General features: G+C 39.5%; 1 protein-coding gene and 1 long non-coding RNA gene across 2 annotated transcripts in view; one reads left to right on the forward strand and one right to left on the reverse strand.

The window, feature by feature from the left end:
- Positions 1-17,974, forward strand: part of BMERB1 (bMERB domain containing 1) — a 54,630-nt gene that overhangs the window by 29,493 nt on the left and 7,163 nt on the right. The window contains exon 3 of the mRNA XM_040592582.1: positions 15,376-15,449. Within this exon, the coding sequence (XP_040448516.1) occupies positions 15,376-15,449 (74 nt within the window). The remainder of the gene's footprint in view (positions 1-15,375; positions 15,450-17,974) is intronic.
- Positions 7,507-9,704, reverse strand: LOC121087507. Its single transcript, XR_005827642.1, has 3 exons — positions 9,594-9,704; positions 8,858-8,969; positions 7,507-8,193 (listed from the first exon to the last, which is right to left on the reverse strand). It is a non-coding gene; the product is annotated as an uncharacterized LOC121087507 (long non-coding RNA).

A 17,974-nucleotide genomic window follows, 5' to 3' on the forward strand; every position in this document is an offset into this window, starting at 1 on the left:
TTCCTAAATCACTGGATTTAGAAGACCAGGACTTTTATTAATAAGGAGTATATATATTATTTCGAAGTCCCATCTGTCTGTGAGTACCTTGGGTGGGAAACTAATGCCTATGCTGATAGGCCAAGAACTTCAGTAGACCTAAAATCTGCTTGAACCCAGACCCTTGGCATTAATGAAGCTACAATAGCCTGAAAAAACTCACTTGTTCTCTTCTCCCTTTAAAGTACAAAGGCAGGACTGGTACTTTAACCCTTACACCTGGAGGTTAATTTCAGTGCCCTGACATGCACTGCCAGAAGTTGAAAGCCTCATCCTCAAACAGCACAGACATCTGCATCTGAGTGTTATCCCAGAAGACTTCAGCCCAGAATCACTGCTTAGACATCTTTGGAAATAAGGACTAGTAATAGTGACACTGACTTTTGATGCTGCTGTAGTGGTACAAGTAAAGTAAACAGGAAAGGTTTTGTCCCACCCGCTTCTGGTAGTCAAATACTTACTTGGTTATTGGCTTGTACAGAAAGTTTATCTGGAAGAAGCCTCATCACTGAACTCTGCGCTTTTCTTGACATTTTCTGTATCAAACAAAGCACTGGAATAAACTGTCTCAGTGAATAAGAGCCATGGTGGACATCTGCTTGTCATTGTTTTGCACGTTCATCACTTGTTCTGTTTGTTCTTGTATCCAGTCTGTTCATTTCCCCCATGCTCATACTCATCACACTCTTTACTCTGTATTGCCTAGCAGGTGTTTGAATAAGGAATTTAACACTGAGGAGCTTGCTTATTGAAAAGGGAATATAACTGACATTCATACTGTGCAACAGTACTCTTCCTGCATTAGATGTCATCCAAACACACTCTGCCTAGAGCTACCCAAGAGCACTCCCCAGCTGTTCACTGTCTGAGTGAGGAAAGCTCTTCTGAGCACCAAAGACTCCATTAAGTTTGGCCCTAGCTATTAGCAAAGCAGGCAGGTGACAGAGGCAGCAACTGCCAGAGATGGCCCCACTTTTTTGTCTCTTCTAAGTCATGGAAAGCCAAGCTGGTTGCTGCTGCCACTGTTATCAGCAAGAGGGACTGAGGTCTCTGCCACTGCCAAAAAATCCCACAAAAACGACCAAAGGAAATAAACTAGAGGGTTTGTGCTCTGCGTGTATCACCAGCCCTACTGGTGGCCATGGTTCCCTCCTGTTGGAGGCATACAGCCTTGTCAGCTTCACTTACACACACCAGCAACTACCACAACTCTTCACAGCACAGACACTTATTTTAACAGTATTCACAGTCAAGAATAAGAAAACAAAACACTGCAAGCTAGACCTGTTGCTGGTGGAAATCAGAGCAAGCTCTTCCCCTGTCAGAGTGATACAGGTTTAATCCATGGAAGGAACTTGCTCTAAGACTACTAATTTAAATTACTGTTTTCCTTGAAGAAGCTGCACAAAGAAGATTGAGGTGGGATAATAATAAAACTCACCATTACTGATGTTTGAGACAGCTCTGCAATAACATGTGTTGTCTTTAACTGTTATGTCAACATTTTGCCCAAACAAATGCACTAGCTATAAAATAAGGGCATTTGGCAGAGAACTGCTCCATGTTAGCGTATCAGCCAGTACAAAAAAAAAAAAATCCAACAAAACCCTCTGAAAAACAAACCCAACTGAAAAAAACACCTAGCAAGGTCTGGATGCTCAGGGGGCGTGGAGTTGGTTTGCATTTTTCACACTTGTGTGTGAAACAGTGAAAACTTTTTCTGATGATATGTGAGATTGTTGATAATGTAATATTCTTTCAGGCAGTTTCTCAGCTGTGACCTATATAGCATGTGTCTCTCTTCAAGTGACGTGAACTCTACATGAGGGAGTCTTCAGCAAAACATACAGACATCTTTCCTTGCTTTAAAAGTTAAGGCATTGAGGCCTTATTTTCACGATAGCAATACTATGAGGTTCATATTCCCTCTCCCTACTGAACAAAGTAACACCAATGACTAATAAAGTCTGTAGGACAACAAAAGCGATAAAATGAAATACGTTGCTCCTACATCACTACACAAATGTTATAGTACAGTACTCACAGTTGGTAACACTTCAATATCTAAATAGAATCTTTACTGAACAGTTCATCATCACTAAAAGCTTTAGAAGAGTCACCCTTGTAGGGGTGAAAGAAAAAGTGGGATGGTGAAGAAATAAAAGCCAGATACTTAATCATCATCATTATTTCAAGACAAGTCTTAAAGTATTCGAGAATCAGGCAGTGGGATTAAACTAAAAAATAAAATAATTGAGTAGTATTAGACTTAAAAAGTGGTACAGAGCAGTGTTCAAAAACCATATAAAAATATGTGGGATGTTTTTCTCATACATATCCAAGTAGACTCTGTGTCTCATCTGTTAGCCTGTGTCTATCAAACATACTGTTGATCCCACAGACACAGCTTTTCAGTTTTCAAAACTGAGGAAAATTTCAATTATATTTGAATAAATGTCACATACATTTCAGTGATTAAGTATTGAGGTAAAACATCAACGCTTTTTTTTTTTTAGTTTATGAATTTCCCCCCACTTCTTTGCAACAGTCACACTGTGAATAAACAAGTTGCTTTGTGTTGTACTGGATATTAAAATTACTCATGATCATCACTCTGGGCCATCAGCAGAAAGGTTAATCTCAGGAAGAAATTTCTCACCCATAGAAAGGGATTTGGAGACCCAGTCCGGAATAGTAACTCACGTGATATTGAAGTCAGTCACCAGATAAGAGACCTCACCCACCTGCAGGTTTATGATTCTGGTTGAAGAAGGGAAAGAGCAGCAAAAATTCCTTCAGTAAGCAGCACACTTTCTCTTTAAAGTTTAGAGAGGGTCCTTCATAAGGGCCCTTCCACTGCAGACCCATGCAAGACAATGCTAATTGCTTGCCCTCACAGGTGAAATGAGCTCTGCTGCCATGAGACAAAATGGCTGCCACTCTGTAGCAGCTCAGCCACACAATACAAAATGGCTACCCTGTCTGTGGGGCCACTGTGGCCATCCTTCCCCTGACACTCACCCTCCTCTTGCAACGGCTCTGAGGAATTTTTTTCCTTCTTCACAAACTCTGTGCACACCCCTTGTTGTCTGCTGGGCTACGTGACGTAAAGGGTCATGGGCTGCCAGCTAAGACCCCCAAAAACCTATGTTTTCCTAGTGACTACCTCCGATGCCCCTCGCTCTGCACAGGGGCACTGGTGAGTCTGTCCCAGGAGGTCTTCCAGAAAACTGGGAGGTACTTGGATTCAGGGCTGTTAAATATATGTGTCTTCCACCTGTCCTTCAGTAAACACACTCACTGCTCAGATCACCCTGAGTGTAGCACCCAGAAAGGCCACACACCCGGGTTCCAGCCTGCGCTCAGCACAGTTCACAGGGCACAGCTCTGAAAATTAAACTGTCTGGCAGACAACTACTGACAGATTCCAGAAATTGCATCATTCCTAACTGGTGGACAAGTCAGATATGTACTAATATCCATCAAAATTACCTTAAAATTCAGAAGGTCTCTGTAAGAAGGTACTGCAATTGCATCTCTGTACCAGGCCCACAAATTCTGTGTCCGCAGTCCCACAGAGCAATATGTACTGTTTAGTGACAGACCGAGAATTTACTATTGAAGGAGAATAACTATATTTGCTCTCAGACAAATATAGGTATTTCTGTAGTCTGCCTATCACCGTGTTAAAGAAAAACCTCCCCAAAGTACAGAAGTAGTGAACATTCATTGAGAACAATGCAAACAAGATTTACCCTCTTTAAAAATGAAATGGCAAAAATTTTTAAGTGAAAACCACAAATATCTGTACAGTTTCAAAACGTGTTTTTTCTTTTTTGTACTGCTTTGTAGTCCTTTGCACTCTCTTTTGTCTCTGCCTTGCAGATGAAAGTGGAAATTCCTTACTGGTGTACTAAACATTAATGTGAGACCTCATTTCAGTAATTAAAAACTAAAGCACTTAAAGACAAATACATATTTAAACAGTGTAACTGTGGAACTCTGAAGTGAAGCAAAACCATAACAATACAGGAAACTCCAATTGACATACCTGGTTTTCAAATTTATGAGTCTTCTTTATTGCAAAACACAATTTCCTGAGTGAAGCTCAATAAAATTAAATGTGTGACAGCATGGTCTTAGCCTCTCCCCTGAAATCTTTCTATTTGAAAAGCAAGGGAAGCAGCTGAACTTTTTGTACGTATTTTACTACATACCACAGTGAAATAGTTCACCTTGTAGTGTATACTTTAAGAGAGGCCAGCTTTCTGATAATTCTTGTTTTTCCTTTTATTGATACAAAGAAATAAAGAAAGCAAAATCAGCTGAAGCAATTGATTAAGAGGTCATGATCTTTCCTGGGTGCAAATTGTAAGTCAGATACTAGCCTTTGTAAGCCTTTGCTCCATAATGTTATTTCCTCCTTTGAAAAGGAGGGCAGCTGAAGACAGCTGTACTCTTCATATTCAGGAAGTCCATACTATTTCCAGCTGAATTCCTGCTTGCTATGAAGAATTACCTAAAGTTTACATGGAACCAATTTTCAGATTATAAAATCAAGCCTTCCTCGATTAGGTAATGCCACAATTTATGCTGTGCAATCACATTTTAGCTCAGGCAACCATAGTCACAGCACAGCAGATGTACTGTTATTTGCTCTGTAATTACATTATCAAATCTTATTTTTGTCACAAGACCCGGGCTCACTTAGTGCCTAGGATAGACCTCCTCAGGATATGTCAAGGTTATGTAGCAATTGTGGCTATGTGTAGCAATATGTAGCAATTTGTAGCATCTCTCCTTCTATGTTAACGATACTCTGAAATTTCATAAAATCATGGCAGGAGCTGTTGTGACCATCTCCAGCCTAGCCAGGAAATGAAAATATAGCTTAAAGCCATCATATGCTATCTCCAGCTCTTCTGGGTTTATTTTCAGAAAAGCTAAGGACTCAGCACATATTGATATGAAGGAGACAGTACATATGGAAAAGCATCAGTTTATAGCTAGCCAGCATTCCCCCTCATTTGCTTCTCAGGATTCTCAGCTCATTTCTTAAAATGTTCTCTATAAAAAGAGTTTTGGGTCAAACTGTAAATTTTCAATCTGTCTTTGCTATTAAAGAAAGCAAACATACCACTTCAGAACATGCACACTCTCTCCCTCTCTAATTCTCCTGTCCCACTTCCTTCTTCTTTTTCCTGGTGAGATAACAGACCCAAAAGCTGAGGGAACTGCTCAGGCAGCATCCTCTTCATTGCACATTGGATGTGTTACTGCTATGGATACTTGTGTGTGGCTTCAGAAGCAGTTTAGGATTCATATCACTGGGAGGCATGGAAATCTACTGTGCTGAGAAAGACTTGTAAAAATGGATAATGCATGAGTTAGCTCCATTTAGCTGACAGAGGAAACAGGCAGCAAAACCTGAGACCTCTATATGATATAGGAACCGATCAAAACTGAACCTCAAAATCACTTGTAGTGCAAAATTCACGCATTTTAAAATGAATTAGCATATTCTGACCCAGTAAATATTAATAGTATAGGTGAGATCTTATCACCCACGGTTACTGCTTGTGCCTGTGAATGGAAAAGGCATGGAGTTCTTATAGCATTCGCTGTCATCATGAAACATGCTCCTTGGGAAATCTGCCAGTACCTGATACTGCTGGCTTTCCAGATGGAAAGCAAAAGTTGAAGCCAGCTATATTGGATGACCTTGAACTAAAATTGTGGAAGTTGCTTCCACCTGTGATAGCTGTCTTGGGAGTGGTTATTTCTGCCATGTAGATGATACTGAATGGCAACTGTATGTGTAGGGAATATAAGATATTGAATAGTAAGACCTATTAGGTTGCTTTAGGCAATTGTTGAAAACAGCTTTACTTACCTCATTAAACTTGTTTTATCTGTAAAAATATTATAACACACAGTATTTGCTTAATGTCTGTGCAGTTATTACATTGCTAAACTAATACTGTGAAAAAGCCAAATTCACCTTCACATTGACTTAGCAGAATTAAAATTGGTCATTGTCTTGGTACACTCCCACTACACATGATTAGATGACTCCCTCATCTCCAGAGTGCTCATAAGATCTACATCATCCAAATTCTCCAAGGATCCATTCAAGTTTTTAAACCATTTGACACTATTATGTTTGCTTACTTGCAATCCCAGGAACAATTTCTTACCTTTTATGTAAATAAGTTTGCTGCAACTTGACTTTGCCCTGGTATTATACTAGCACTCCCACAGCTTCATTAGCTGTCCAGAGTACATAATTAACCCTGGTTTGTTTTTGTTTTTTTTTTTCTTGCTTCCAGTCAGGCTTACTTTTTCTTTACTTGCCTTTTCAAACTTTACCCTTTTCCCACTTTGCAAAAAAGCCCCATAAATGTCTCTTTTGTTGCTATGATATTGATGTATCCATTGCTAGCAGTAGTAAAGGTGGGATAGTCAGTAACAGTCATTCTGTAGGGTACTGGACATAATGGTAGAATCTCAAATTTAGGACAAATTCATCATGGAGAAAAAATTATAGTCCACATTCCTCCTAAGAATAACACCACACCAACAGAGGTCAGATAGGATTCTGACCTTTATGTCCTTTGCAGTATGCACAGCAGATTGGTATTTTGAAGTACAAAAAGGTATATTTGCTGATTGCCTCGCTTTACACAACCACTGCAAAGTGAAGCAACATCAAGCTATCCAAGAACTGCAGAAGTGAGAAGTTAAATCCTTTGGTGATGATAACCTTCAATAAATCAACTCAGAAATTCAGTGTTTTAATTTAGAATGCATGCAGCAAATCTAGTAGACTCACACAAAGTGGGAACATGAAATAAGCAGTCTCTCATTACTGGCTAAACTCAAGAAGTAATACTGTACTACAAAGCCTGCTTACGTGGAGCGTTCCCATTCTGAAGTGTGAAAAGGCAGTAATGATTGCTGTCTTTGTATGAATGAAGTCCATTTCAAATTTTAATTACTTTTTCATCCAAATACTTTATCTCTGTTTTCAGTAACTGTAGCATCAACTGTGACTTCTCCATGGCTTAATGCCACGTGTGGCAACAGTGACACACACTGAGCATCACCCTAGATAAGGGTGAGAGGGAGGGAGAGTGTACAGAGATAAACAGGCTGTCAGAGGTGTAAATAGCGGTGGTAACTTGCTAGTTATATATTGCTAAGCAGGTGTTCTGACTTGCTTTCTTGGCCACTTTTGATTTTGTCTTTGTCCTGTATATTATCTATTTTCTCTCCTCTAAGGTTAAGCATGTTTACTTATGTGTGCAGCATCTAGTACTTTTTGGCACCTAGCTGTTACTATAGTGCAAAGAAATAACACCAACAAAACCAGATTTTTTTTCATGAATAGAATTGTTGTCAGTGTTTTCTGGTAAGATCTGTCTTTTCATAGAAAGGAGTAAAGTAATGAATCTTTTCTCCTTCATAGTTCTATAATCTTAACAATACAATATAACTCACTGTGAATTCCTTCTTTCTTTTTTCCTGATTGATTGTACGTTGTTCTAGGAACACAGAATGCACTTTGGGATGCTGTAGAAAAGGAGGCCGTTGTGTGGTGATATATATTTTTCAATAAATACACATCAGGTTGTCAGCTTCATAAGATGAGGTACCATTAGGAAAAATACCAAGCCCAGCTTTATGAGGTGTACCATGGCTCTCCCATTGATATAGCCTGGTGTGGCACACACTCTTCTGCAAGATAGGATTAATTTGTGGCTATGAATGTATGTCCCCATTCACCTTTTGCATCCCAAGGACATTACAATGGTGTCTCACCTGCAAATACCCAGCATTCTTGAGGAAATAATCAGGAAATTGTACGATGGGAAATGGCACAACCTGGTTTCTGTAATGAGAGTTGTCAGATGCTCAAAGCTTCAGGCTTCTGAGATTAGGGACAGCATTTCTAGGGGACTAGAATCTAGGATCTAGTCCCATCCTAGCCATGGATCTAGAGGCCTCAAGGATGTCAGCATGCCCACTGTAGAACTGGGAATTCCTGCAAGGTCCAGCTCTGGTGAGGGTCTCTCAGCTTTTCAGATGGGAGCCTGGAAGCCTCAGGAACAGGAGTTCAGGACAGAATTGCAGAGTTCTAGACTGCACTTTAAGCTGAAAGTATAAATACAAACCAGCTATCAAAAAGGGAAGAAAAATGCCTTTGGTTCAGTTTGATCTCTCTGCAGAGCTATCACCTTTGCCCTGTTTGACAGCAGTCAACCCCAGAGAAAAATATGACATTACACTTTCAACTGTGTGGCAGTAAAAATGCTATGTTAAAATGCTCAGAAAGGAAAAGTGTTTTTTTAGTGGTGTATAATGATAAACATATCATTACCAAAGTATTTAATGAACATAGTGCCCGTTAGTTGAGATGTTTGTTTCTTGAAAAAGAAAATTCCTCCTTTTAAGGAGAAATTTTCATTATCATCTCTGTTGGACAGCTAAGAAAGTAATTATTTAATTAAAAGTTTTCTTTAAAATGCTATTTAAATGAGCATTTATCATTTAATATATGTTGTGGTGGTCACAAATTGTTTACAGAAAAGGGAACAACTCTGGGTATTTTAATCTTTTGACTTAAGTCATTTTTAGGTCAGTAACTTCGCGCTGTATTTCTGAATGTAGCCTTTAATCCCAAACTGTTTTTTATTTCCCAGTTCTTAGATATCTATGGTCTGGTTTGCCTGAGTGGATGGTAGAATGAATTGTCTTTCATGAGATGATGTATCCAAGATAATATATTCATAATACAGCATGCATATATAGTACTCACAGTTACTTTGGCCCACCCTTTTGCGTAGTTGATCTTCCTGTAGGCGAGGATGCTCTGTCAGAACATGTACCTCTTGACCTGTGGTATTTCAGTGGTCTCTCTCACTTGCCTTCTGCTATGAACAGGAGAGGATAGATCAGTGATGATTCAACAGTGAATTGAGAAGTCTTGAAATGGACGGACTGTCAATATTTAATTTTATACCAGATACCTTTATATGGTTTTCTGCTTTGATAGTACATAGTTGCTGTTCTGGTTTTAAAAATAAGAAAAGATCAAATAAGGAGGCAAATTAAGAAGGAAATTTATCATTGATTCTGCTAGAGACAACACAGTCAAACCAAGTTTCCTACTTCTGCTGCCTAATAACAAAAAAATTGTTTTTTTCCAGACCAGTTTAAATGAACCATGCACATAAGTTTGCCCTATATTTTTACATGCAGTCTTCTGTATGCTGCTGCAATGGGTACTTCTGAACTTAAATCTAACCTCCCTATTGCATGTTTTTAGACAAGTTAACTTAATCAATTTTTGCCATGTAGAGAAATACTCCCCTCCACAGTGGGGCACTTCCAGGAAGCTCATCTTGTTACTATTGAATTTGACAGTAAAACTTCATAACTGGCAGAGGAGATGACCAGGCTCAAAAGAATTTAACAGTATCAGTGAGAATGAAACAGAAATAGCTTCTTTAGACGCTGTTCTGAACTGCTGAGAAATATGCCTTAAATATGACCTCCAGGGACTGAGATTTTTAAGTCCTGCTGTCTTCAATTGTTCTGAAGCAACAGCTGAATTACATTACTTCGCAAGTTGCAGTCCAGTGTTTCTATCCACTCTTCCTCCATCAGAGAGCACTTTTAACAAGAAAAAATAGACAAACTCATTTTAATAACTAAAGTTAATCATAGAACTTTTGATTTGTAACCTGACCTGCCAAGCAGGCTGGTCAGCAATCTGTTATCTTAATAGCCAGCTCTGGGTCTTCCAACCTGAACAGTACCAAGTGCTGAGCTAAATAACAAGGTGATAAACACGCTCCGTAATGACTCAGGCAACGTGTGCTATATTCATTAAATGTTGTCTGTGATTTCACAGATTTATAATTATAAGCTTTAAGAAACTAAGATGAGTTGGCAGGGAAAAAATGGAGTCAAACGTAGAAGACTGGCATACATAAACTTATTTTTTTCTTCTAGTGTCAGAATATTTTCACCTTTCAAGATTCCCCACAGCTTTGGCAAGGCCTTAAACACCTGCAGTCCCCAAAAGCAGCCTCCACTGATGTCCCTCCTCCCCACCTCAATCTGTATTTTAACGAATCTGCAGTTTGAAACACCAATTACCATCTTAGTCTGTAGCAATTCTCTTTTATTTCTACACAGTCCTTTGCTTCAGTCACCCAAATTTCTCCATCACTACTGGCTGCTTTTGAGCATGTTCATTGGTCACACCACCAAGGAGATGATTGTCTTATCCCTGTATTGAGACCTTCTCCAGATACACGTAATCGTGTCAACTCGTGACTTTGCATGATGTCTGATTCTTAGGCCATCTCCTAGACTGACACTATCAGAGTCTTCAGAAACTCTTAACAATTACAAGCGTTTTACTTCTCGGACAGGAATATATTAAAACAGAACTAAAAATAACCTAAGTGTCTGCAAGTCCTCTTGGAAGAGAGGGAAGGAAACCAACAAAACCACTCTACATTCATTTTTTAACTTCAAGCACTTTAATGCAATAACAGAAAACAAAAGAATCTTAAGACCTCCTCTAACAGACGTGCTAGAAAGAGCACAGATCTATTTCTAGCTTTGAAAGTCATTCCGCAAAAGCAGCAGCTCTCTAGACACACTGAACTGCCCTGCTCTTCCTGAAATCAACGAAAAAGACATTTTATGCGTACGTAGTTGTTATTAATAATTCTTACTCTCAAGTCTTAAGCATTCGACAGATGTTGGCCATCTCTTTTTCTTTGGCTGACCATTAAGGTGAGCATTTAGTGATTTTCCTACTGCTTTTTACTATCATTTTTGCTTTTTTTCCATCCATGGCTCTAGATGATACCTAGGTCTTACACTAGGGAATTTTGTTTTCTTCCTCAGCTGAAAAGATGACAGGAAAATTTAGCTGTTCTGGAATAATTTCTATTAAAACACAACACTTCTGTGTCTGTTTCTTTTTTAAGTCCTGCCTGCCACTGTCTTCCATAGTGTCTGAGACCTGCCAGGGCACAGGGAAGGGAGGTCTCCTCTGTTTCCTTGCCCTGCCCGCCCTCAGTCCAGATGGTGCACAGGTGAGGTGACTCATGCTGTCACTTCACTTGCGGATTTTATGGGAATGACAGTGCTCAGAGCATTCTTCCCCTGGTAACTGGGCTACAAGAACACGTACTGGGGCTGAGTCACTGTGCCAGATCACTGCAGAGTCTTCCGACCCACTTATTTTCCTGTCATTTTGTGACACGTTTAGAAAATCTTCTGCTCATGCTGTTTATTCATTATGAGCTATTTTATCTTTTTTTTGGGCAAACAGAGAGGCTGCTTTTAGGTTTTGATGATACGGCTTGAAATACCAAGAGAGGAAAAGAATAATATATGCTTACGTGATATCTCCAAACATACAGACGGTTTCTTACAATAAGCCATCAAGAAACAGAAAAGCAGAATTGCAGACAGTGTGTCAGGAATACATGAAAGCATGCTGAAAATTCATCCCTAGTTCAATACTATTGCAATTACTGCAGGAATGGATTTGGGTTCTTAATAAGAGAAATGTTTTATCATAGTCATAACTCATGTGTTTAAGATTGCTAGGCATACATTTAAAGCTCAGCTTTGGGGGAAAACTGATATATTGTAACTGCTGTTTGCTTTACTGATGTTTTTTCTACAACATCAACAATGATTTCACAGGGACTGGAAAGAATGTACTATCTATTCCAGAAAATCATGGAATCATTCAGGTTGGAAAAAACCTTTAAGATTAATAGAGTCCAACCAGCCTTGCACTGCCAAGTCCATCACTAAACCATGTCCCTAAGAGTCAGCAAAGATTGTTTGTACATTGTAGATTTTATGCAAATGTATCTAGCAGCTTTGCACGTAACTTAAATGGGCCTGGGGGGTGTCATTTCAGTACCCTATGCCATGCTGTATCTACAGGGGAAAAGCTATTGCATTCTGCACAGACCCAACAACCTGGCTGTGCTGTTCTCCTTTGAGAAAAGCACCGGGTGCAGAGGAAGCATAACATTGCTCTTAAATAAGCCGGACAATAGCCTGTGTAACTTCTCTTGTCTGTCTCACACTCTGATAGATTTGACATATAGGAGAGAAAATGCTACAGAATCAGGCGCAATGGGTTTTCCCAGCTTCTCTGTAGAAGCCTAGGGGACCCAAAGGAGTTTTGTTTTCTCTATTCTGCAGATTCTTGCTTTCTTTAAGGTTCCCAAAAGCTCTTTTCACTTCCTAAAGAGGCCCGATGGTAATGCAAATATGCTGTCACTCAAACCCTGCTGACTACCCGGCTTTCAAATGAGAAATCCACTGGGGCTTTTAAGAACCAAAGCATAAGGGGGAAAAAGAGGGGAAGGTCCATAGTACTAGTACAGATCAAATGGTCTTCCAAGAACTTTCTTTCCCAGGAGTTTGAGAAGGAACTTCAGACTTTACTGAGGGCAACAAGCTGACTCTTGCTCAGGACAGCAATTTTAGCCCTACATTCAGTATTATTTGCTAGCAGATGTGTGATGTACTTTATAGTTACAAGCACTGTACCTCCTGCTTTTATTGTCAGAGGGATGAAGTCTTCACATAGTTTTTACGAACATGTCCCATAGCCCTCCTTTAGTCATTTAGCCATAGCTTTTGCTTTTCTCCTAATCAGCACCACAGATGAAACACAACGGCTGTTTGACACAGATGGGAGTAAAGATGTTTCCATGTACTTAAGGGGATTGGTGCAGATGGTGGGTTTAGACTTTGTCCATCATCAAAACACACTAACCTACAGAGCTGGGACTCTGGACAAGTTCACCTAGCTTATGACTTTTGGAATTCAGATTTTCACAGAGCTGTTACAGCTCTTAAGTGCTTGGCCAGGCACTTACTTCTCTCCTGTTGGTTACAAGGCAGGAACAAAGTTTAGGTGTCAGGAAGAAGACATGCTAAGAATATATATGGAGAGTTCTAGCTATATGCTGTGCAGTTAGATTTTAAAAGAAGTCAAAATAATGGGAGGAACTGCAACTACAGTACCTTTTCCACAAATTGAGCATAGGGGCTATAGGGACTACTGAACACTGATGATCTTGCTCGCTTGGAACATAACTACCAGTGTTATTTTAAATTCCTGAAAATCCTGAGATAAGAGCAGTGACATCAGCATTTGAGATTACCTCGAGGAGGGCAGGGAGCCAGACTGGTGCAGTGAGGTATTTTAATTAGTATTTTTCAGATCTTCCCAGAACAAAGCCCAATCTACCAGATACAGAAAAAAGAATCTCTTCTCTCTGTAAGTCACGGAAATCTCTTTTGTAGAAACTCACTGTTCTCTTCCTAGTTGAGGGTCTGGCCCCTAGATACCATCTGAACACAGCAGTTCAATATTGAACACTTCTTGCCAAGAAACTGTCATCTTTGTTAACTATGATCATTTTCCTCAGATATATTAACGACACCCAAACTACATGAACATCAAATGGATAAGGAGCTGTGAGGCTTGCTCACATCCCAGCACACTTTGAATATTGATTTTCCCGAGGGGATAGTGTTTAAGATTGTTAATTGTTAAAAGTAATTTCAGTACCATTTAGCATGATGGATCTCAAGAGTAAACCAGGCTTTTCCTGTGATCAGCATGAATAATATGGGGAGCCCAAGTAAGAATAATCATTGGTATAAATGTCTCTGCCTCCAAGTGTCCTAAACACACACAGAACCATGGGCTAGCCCTGAAGCTAGCAAGCTGATCTTCCCAATAAAAGTAAGTTTTACAAGATAGATGTATGAGGGGAGAACAGATCCCCAGCAAAATTAACAGTGGCTTCTGAAACAGGGAAAAGAGGTCAGCAATAAAAATTATTATCAGAGGCATGTCACTGTTATATTTTGGGAAGAGAGAAGTAAAAGGCAATAGGAACAGCTGTCATAGCACAAAAAGTAGAAGAGGCAAGATGGAGTTAACCAAAGCAGCAAATTATAAAAGAATCAACATGTCTTAACAACAGGAGCAAAGCAGCTGAAGGACAGCTCCCTGGAGAGGCCTGCATTCCACGCAGAGGCAGCAGGGAGAATAAAGCTCTTGGATTGTGATTAAAATCCTTTTTGTGCCAGAAACACCTACTTTTTCCACTCCTCACTTAATGAAATAATTTGACTGCATTATCCTTCACGCAGTCATTGTCACATACAGACACACTCTAATCTCTCAGGTTTACCTCTCCTGAAATATCACTGTGACAACCCGTGTCCTGATAGCACTTTAGCTACCTTCAGGTGCTGAGCAACAGGCAATCTACCCTTCAGGCACAGGATTATGAAACAAGGACTCGGAGATCTGTGGGCAACGATAGTGTTGGTGACATCCAAGTTGAAGAATGTAGAAGTAATTACAAAGGCTGTTTGTGTATTCCTCAGGGTGTGACTTCAAAATGGAAGCCTTGATGCAGCCCTCGGAACCAACACCCGAGCCGTGGCTGCCAGTATGGCTGGGACACTAAAATAAAACATTTGCCAGGAAGCTAACGATGAAGTTCATTAGCTTCCAGGGGAATAATTCAGTATAGCAGCTCTCGGGATAGGTATCAGTTTCAATAAAAACTGAAGGTGCAGTTTCTGTTAGTGTTAGATTATTATTTTTTTTAGCTGTCTTCTGTGTCTTGACATTCTGCACACATCAAGGATTTGAAGCATCACATCAACCATGGAAGGCATTCACCCAAGGCACAAGAGCTCAAAATAGATGCCAAATTATGACAGGTTCCAGATCTTTGGTATCAGGGCTAAATTATTAATAAGGTCACAAAGCAAGTTGGTAGTAGAATATAAACCTTGTCTTGGCTGTGCCAAGTAATGTTACCAACTTCTGCTACCCCTTCCCTGTTACTCTCACCCTTGCTCTTTTCCCAAGTGAACACTGTTGCTGCAGTATGTGCAATGTGGTACACCTGTCTTTTTGATGACCGTTAAATATACAGGCGCCCATTCCAGAATGTTTGGTAACATTCAAAAAAGCAAAAGGTAACTGAAATAACCTGCAGTGACAGATATGACCTACACACAAATTAGTTCCCAGTAAGAAATCAAAGGCTCAACAGGCATTTAGTATTAAATACCTTTTGCTATCTGTTAAAATTGGTGAATAAATTAGTATCCCAAGGTTAAACTTCTGCATTTCAAACTGATGCACAGGACCCAGGCAAGGGACAGTACCATATATTCAGATGATACCCGCCCATTCTGTCACACAAGATGATTTGCATGTCTCTGACCATACTTTTTCTGTTCCTGCAGGATGGATGATATCCAGCTGTGCAAAGACATTATGAACCTTAAGAAAGAGCTGCAGGCTTTGGTAGCAATCCCAGGTAATGCCTATCTCCAGCCCAATACTAATATAATACATGGGCGATGCACGGGTGGGGAAGGTGTCAGGAGCACACCTCTGCCCATAACAATCAGAAATTCCCCCCCAAGGCTGAGTTTCATCTTTCTCCTCTGGATCTTCCCCCCCCCCCCCCCCCCCATTTCCTTCCCATCTTTAATATAATTGTCTCTATATTTCTTTTCATGCTGTATTTCACCATTCCCTTGGCAGCAGTTCTACAAATATCACTCAGACAGGTGCATATTCCTTAGTTCTTGCACTCTTGGCAATCTCAAGGGAACCAAGTGGCACAGAGATCATCAGGTGGAAAAGACAAGAGTGCTGAGATACCAGAATTAAAAGGGAGGAGAGGGATTTATCACTGCGAATGTGATTGTTTTTTTCCTAGATACGCCAATTCATTATCACGCTCATAGTTAAATCTAACTACCAGAATAAAGTAAACCAGGTTTCTACAAAAAGCAGGGGGCAAAAGTCTGCTTTGTGTTTTGCTTTAATTCTCTGTTCTAAGGAGGGACAGGGTTGTGGGCAGTTTTGCAGTCCTTAACTCCAGACTCCAGCTGAAATAAATGAGGAATTTTGCTTCACTCCAGCTTTGCTGTTTCAGATCATCCACAACAGCCCTACTCTATTCAAGAAAAAAAATAAAATACAGACAAATCCTCGAAAACACCCAGCAACTGCAGTGGGCCATTTATACTAGGTACGCATGGCCTCTAGCACACTTCAGAAATAATTTGCTGCTGCCTAACTATTAAAGACGAGTTTTGACTCTCATTTGCTTACCCTCATTCCCCACCCCCCACATTTTATTGTGGGACTTTAAAGGACAACTTTCTCCTCAGATGGGAGAGAAGGTCACTCATGAAACAGGAAACAATGGTCTACTTTACAGCCACACATTCTTTGTTGTATAAGAACTTACCCACTTTTCTTTGTATCCAACAAAAGTAGACTCGTATTTTTTACTAGTTCTTTCTTTATACTTCTCAGTTACTTATAGGTCACATTTTTAATTTCTATTATTCTATTTTAATTATTAATTTAAATGGTATTGGAATGCATTATGAATCCTAGAAAATATATATGAGTAATTCCCCTTGTCTTGCCTTTTCTAGTTTGCAGCTTTCATGCTCATACTTTTAACATACAGTTAAGGTTGATCAGTTTTCAATTTTTTTTTGCTGGATTTTTTTTTTTAAAAAAAAACCTTTGTGACAGGAAAATACTTTCTAAAACTCTTACACAGAGAACCACAGACAGCAGTTTCTCCTTAGCACTTTGCAAATCTCTGCAAACTTAAAACAATTAAGTTCCAGCAGCACCACCTTTTGGCAGACTCACAACAAGAACACTTTTGTCTTAATGAAGACAGAGAAGCTGCTGGCATCCACACAGAACTAAGTGCAGACACAGCACACACCTAACCTAGAAAAACACTTTCCGTAGACACGGTTTAGCCAATTTCAGTAGACATGGGATCAGAGTATGCAGTATTTTGCCACAATTCAGGATGCATATATTTGGCAGGCAGTTTCCTGAAGGGTATCATGAGAGATAGTATTTCAGACTGGGAAGAAGACAGATTGAAAGGAAGTATAAAGTAGCTTCTACCTTCAGTAGTGAGAGCACGAGATCCCTTGCTTCATAGATACAAGAGGCAAAGCAAAAAAAAAAAAAAAAAGCAGCAATTTCTATGCCTTTTTTGTTTTTCTCCTGTAAATTCATTATTAATCACAGGAATTCTCCATAGGTAACAATGTAAAGGCCTTGAAATCTTCACAGCAGTCAGTAATCACCTCCCTTTAGAATTTCTAAGAGATAAAACACAGAAAATACATCTCAGACAAAGCAGCCTTCTGTTATATTACAAATTATTTCCTTTGCTACTGACAGGCCATACTTTAAAATTCTCTAAGGAGTATGTCTTTCTGAGATTGAAATTCTGTAAGTCTTGTCTTAAAACTACATTCAAGGTGCTTTTATCTCACTAAGGAATGGATTTACTGCAGAAATTTCCAGCAGGAAACATCCTAAAGCCCATGATCCAAAACTAAGCTGTATTAAACAATTATTTTCAAATTATTTATTTAGCTGTTTAAAATCTGAGTTCAATCAGCAGACATAACATAGCTCTGATGCAGACCGCAGGCAGCTTGCACTTCTTCCTACAACTCTTACTGTGTTTAATTTTATGGTTGTCTCAATGCAGTTCTACTGCTGAAAACCAAAATTCTTTACTTAATAAAAAGTGTCTTCTCAGCTAATTAAAATTTTTAGCTTCTTGAGGAAATGTGTGGCCTGGGATCATCTCTGCTTGCTGCATTTGAAGATTTCTGTCTTAACTGCACTTTTATAACCTTACACTACAGCTCCATAACCCCTAACATTTGTGAGTTTTAGTTTGTGGCAGGTACATCTTTCACATCACAAAAATAGTTGTTTATAGGCAACCCAGTCATTACAGACTGGCCAATTAACAAGGACATATATTACTCAAACTTT

The sequence above is a fragment of the Falco naumanni genome, chromosome 4, assembly GCF_017639655.2.
Source record: "Falco naumanni isolate bFalNau1 chromosome 4, bFalNau1.pat, whole genome shotgun sequence".
NCBI lineage: Eukaryota > Metazoa > Chordata > Aves > Falconiformes > Falconidae > Falco > Falco naumanni.